Below are 3,961 nucleotides of genomic sequence, written 5' to 3'. Positions count from 1 at the left end.
TTTTTTGACAAAAAAAAAAAAAAAATCTGCAAGTCTGCACTTGTACATGAGTTGCGCGATGCTATTGTGGATCTGAGCCAAGAACCGCACCGGCTTTTTATGGTTCTAAGCTACGAAAGGATAGAGACATGTTAGTTTAATGGTTGTAATCATCCGGTTTTTTTTTTTTTTTGGTAAACAGTTATCATCCGGTTCATTGGTGTTCCGAGTTCATAGGACCTGCAAACCGAATGTCAGGAGGCAACTTCCACTTATTATAAAAATTTTGATATCATAATGATTATATAAAGCACTTAAAGACAGCAGTACTTATTCTATTACAATGTTTTTATTAAAATTTATAGTTTCCCAGCGAGCGTTAAAGTAATACTAAAAGAGAGTCGGCAAACATGCTTATTTAGGATCAGGATTATCATATAAAAATATTGGCAGATCATTTTATTTTGATAATATAGGTAGAGACTTAGAGCCATCTTTCTAGTTTGATTATGTTACACCACCCTCCATGCGAATTATCTCCTTCTTCTTATTTTATTATGAACGTTGTTCAAAACTAGTATAGTTTTTGATTTAGCATGGAAGAAGAAATTGGTCTGGACAATTAAAAAAAAAAAAAAAACTACTGGATAGAAGAATTCAGAAAAGAAGACAGTTTAAAAAATAAAGCTTTAGAAAGGCACAAAAATCCTGAAAACCCTCCTGCAGCACAGCTAGTTCTGAAAAGAAAGACATTATTCCCACTGAAAGGGTAAGAAGGAAAAAGAAGCAGAAAAAGAAAAGACTGATACAGTCCGTCTTGAGGACCTGTCGTGGCTCTCATCCATCCTCACATGAAGTCCACTTCAAAAATGGTCTGGCCCAGGTGGAGGAGGTTGCTTTGGCGGTGGTGGCTGGTGGTGTCGCCTGAGGCCCCTCCTGTAGACTGGGAGGCCTCATTGGAGCTAGAGCAGAAGAGGTTATGGTGGTGGAAGAAGGTCCCACTGGTTGCCTCAGGAGAGGAGAAGAAGTGCTGCTGCTGCGGGGAAACCTTCTCCTCTGTCATGGCTACAAAGTGTCCTTGGCTTTGGCACATAGCACTAGAAGAACCCATGCCTCTTTTCTCGACTGCTCCAACCCCTCCCAGAGATAAAGCTGGCGCCGTCCTCAACTGGGTTGCCTTGTTCGAGTACCCCTGCTGCCCCTCCAAGCTTGTACTGGCATTCGATATGGTAGCTGTGGACTTGGCAGTTGCTGCTCAAAAAGGAAACTAAAACCATGAAAAATGAAATACTTGAGAGAAATAAATGGGAAAAAGGGAGAAGGCTGAAGCTTTGGCTCGTTACAGTTGTCTCTGGGGGCTTTCGCTGTCTGTTTGCTCTTCTCCATGGAGTTGGTGGTTGGATTCTCAGGTGCCGAGGAGTCCGCGTTGGCTGCAGGGAGCTGAGGCTTCCTCCTCCTGCGGTTGTGGTCAGCCAGACGCTTCCTGCAGCTCCTCTTGGCCTCATCAAACTCGGTCAGCACATGAAACCTGGCCGCCATTTGGAGAAGAATGAGGAAAAAGGGTGAGGTCCCTGTCATCATGGGAGAAAATAGGAAGCGCACACCATTTTGAGAAGGATAAGAACCTATCTCCTTTTTTCCAACACGAGAAAAAGGAGCATAGACTTTTTTTTTTTTGATATGAAGGAGCATAGACTTTCAGATGACCCCAATGTCAAAAAGAGAAGTTGAAGCTAAAGAGGGAGGGAGACACCCAGTTCTAGATATAGAGTACCTGATTTCTTTAAGGTTAAGCAGTGGAGAGAATGGGGCAGGTGCAGTCATAAAGGCCCAAAGGGTAACATCAAAGGAGGGGGTGGAAGAAACAAGGAATGTGAACCAATCCACTGGAAAACATGGAGAAGATGGAAAGGCAGGCTTCTATATATCTCACACAACTGCTGCATATATTCCGAGGGCTCGCAAAGACAAAGGAAACGAGGAGCCTTGGGTTTTGTTGCCAGTGTCAGAAACAAGCTGCAGGGCTGATCTCCACACACGAAAGTATAAAAGAACAAAACAGTGTAAAGAGGTGAAGGATATGACTGCATTCTCACATATGGCATGTAAGAATATCAAGAACCAAACCAAAATAGATATAGACCTCATTTGAGATCAAATCCAGACACAAATACTGTTTACCAACATAAAATATCAACTGATCAAGAGATCAGGTAAAGGAAGATGGCATTGACATAACTCCTAGACATCAATCTCTCATGCTACATTGCACCCACACCCGATACCAGTACGTACTAATACTACAACCACAAAATAATTAAGCCAGATATATAGATTTCAGTGTTTTGATCCATTTCCAAGAAACTAGCACTCAACGACACATCAACAACTTTTCAGATCAACAGACCAAAGGAAAAAAAAGAGAAGCCATGATATGAGTGAACTCAAATTTCAATATATAAATAAACACCAAAAAGGGATTTCTTTTTATCTCTCTTTTGAATGATGGACACCAGAAAAGCTGTTAAAAGTTAATAAAAGTTGGATTTTATTATAAGGTTTTGTACTTCCAGATTAGCATATAATATGATAAGAAACAGGCTCTCACCTGCTGCATTGCTGGCAGAAGCGCTGCTGGAGCCCGCCGGCGATGACGACGGTGGCCTTGGAGTGGAACTCGCAGACCTTGTGGCGGCGGTGGTAGTGCTTGGCGCCGGAGAGGTCGGCCTTGCAGCCTTCGGCCTGGCACCGCGGCGGCTGGTGGTTAAGAGAGTACATCCCCCGGGACCGGGCGAAGAGCCGGTCGATGGCGAGCGCATCCCCTGACGAGAAGTAGGTCCGGTGGCCCAAATTCAGCCCAATTTTACCCGCGCCGCCGCCGCCGGCCGCGGCGCTGTCGCAGTCCTCCCTCTTGACGAGGGCCGCCGCGGTGTAGTGGGGGAGGTGCGGGGAGTAGAAGGGGAAACTGTTGACGGAGAGGAGGGAGGGCGGGCAATCGACGAAGGAGGAGGTGGGGAAGAAGGGTTGGTGGTAGTCAAGGGCAAGGGCGGTGGTGGCGGCGGGTGGAATGGCGGTGGCGGTCGGGTGGTTGTGGAGCGGGGTGGTGGTGTCGTAGTCCCAAAGATGCAGCTTTTGGCTACTGCCTTCCAGCCCAACAACGGGCATCATGGAAGGGATATAGGCCTCAGCAGAGTTGGCTCGGTTCATCATCTTCCCATCAAAGAAAGCAAAAAAGAAAAAGAACAAAAAAATAGAAGGAAAGAAAGAAAGAATAAAAAAGGCTCTTAAAAAGAGAGATAAAGAGAGAAAGAGGGTGGGTGGAGGAAAGAGAGGACCCAACGAGAAGAGGGACAAGAGGGAGAGGAGATTACCCAGAAGTAGAAGTTGGCCTCCGGTTGCTCTTCCCCTTCCTTTCTTCTTTTTGGCTATGGGGTTTCGGTGGGGTGGGTTGTATTGGGGTTTGAGGTGGGGGATTAAAAAGGCAACCGGATGTGGGGATGGGACATATGGAGAGAGAGAGAGAGAGAGAGAGAGGAGCTGCGTCTCCTATTGGGTTATTATTAGTGCAGCTGTCTGTGGGAAGGAAGCCAATGTCGTTTGGCAAACTCCAAAGAAAGTTTCACTTGGTGGAGGGATTGTGAAAGCCGTGCAGGGGAAATAATTTCTCCCGATGAGGAAGCGGCTGGTGTGTCCCGGTTTCTGACTGCACCATCGAGGGAGAAAGAGGCTTTGGAGAAGCTATTGAGTCTATAATGAGGGATTTGGATGGGGTGTTTAATGGATGGATTGCTGGTTTTGGTTGGTTAATCACATAGTTTAATCTTTTTGGCTTCTTGCTTGTATGCCTTGTCAGAAGGTTGATGGTGATAGGCGTACGACGTAGAGAGAGAGAGAGAGAGAGGTGGCTCTTTGCCAACTTCCTTCCCATGTTATTTACGACCTGAGAAAATTGTCACCTTCGGGTAACATTACCTCTTTTTGT

General features: G+C 45.7%; 1 protein-coding gene across 2 annotated transcripts; it reads right to left on the bottom strand.

Moving 5' to 3' along the window:
• Positions 1-627: 627 nt before the first annotated feature.
• LOC105039279 (uncharacterized) lies at positions 628-3,573 on the bottom strand. 2 transcript variants are annotated; one of them, XM_010915381.3, is made up of 4 exons: positions 3,351-3,573; positions 2,588-3,189; positions 1,323-1,507; positions 628-1,230 (listed from the first exon to the last, which is right to left on the bottom strand). In XM_010915381.3, the coding sequence occupies exons 2-4, from the start codon at positions 3,187-3,189 to the stop codon at positions 827-829; spliced, it is 1,191 nt and encodes a 396-aa protein (XP_010913683.1). In that variant the 5' UTR covers positions 3,351-3,573; the 3' UTR covers positions 628-826. The 2 variants fall into 2 exon arrangements, with proteins under 2 accessions (XP_010913683.1, XP_010913682.1); XM_010915380.3 differs by having other exon boundaries at positions 2,588-3,495.
• Positions 3,574-3,961: the final 388 nt, after the last annotated feature.

This window comes from Elaeis guineensis, chromosome 1, assembly GCF_000442705.2.
Source record: "Elaeis guineensis isolate ETL-2024a chromosome 1, EG11, whole genome shotgun sequence".
Taxonomy (NCBI): domain Eukaryota; kingdom Viridiplantae; phylum Streptophyta; class Magnoliopsida; order Arecales; family Arecaceae; genus Elaeis; species Elaeis guineensis.
The sequence above is the reverse complement of the archived record's forward strand: the minus strand, read 5'-3'. Positions and strand labels throughout refer to the sequence as shown.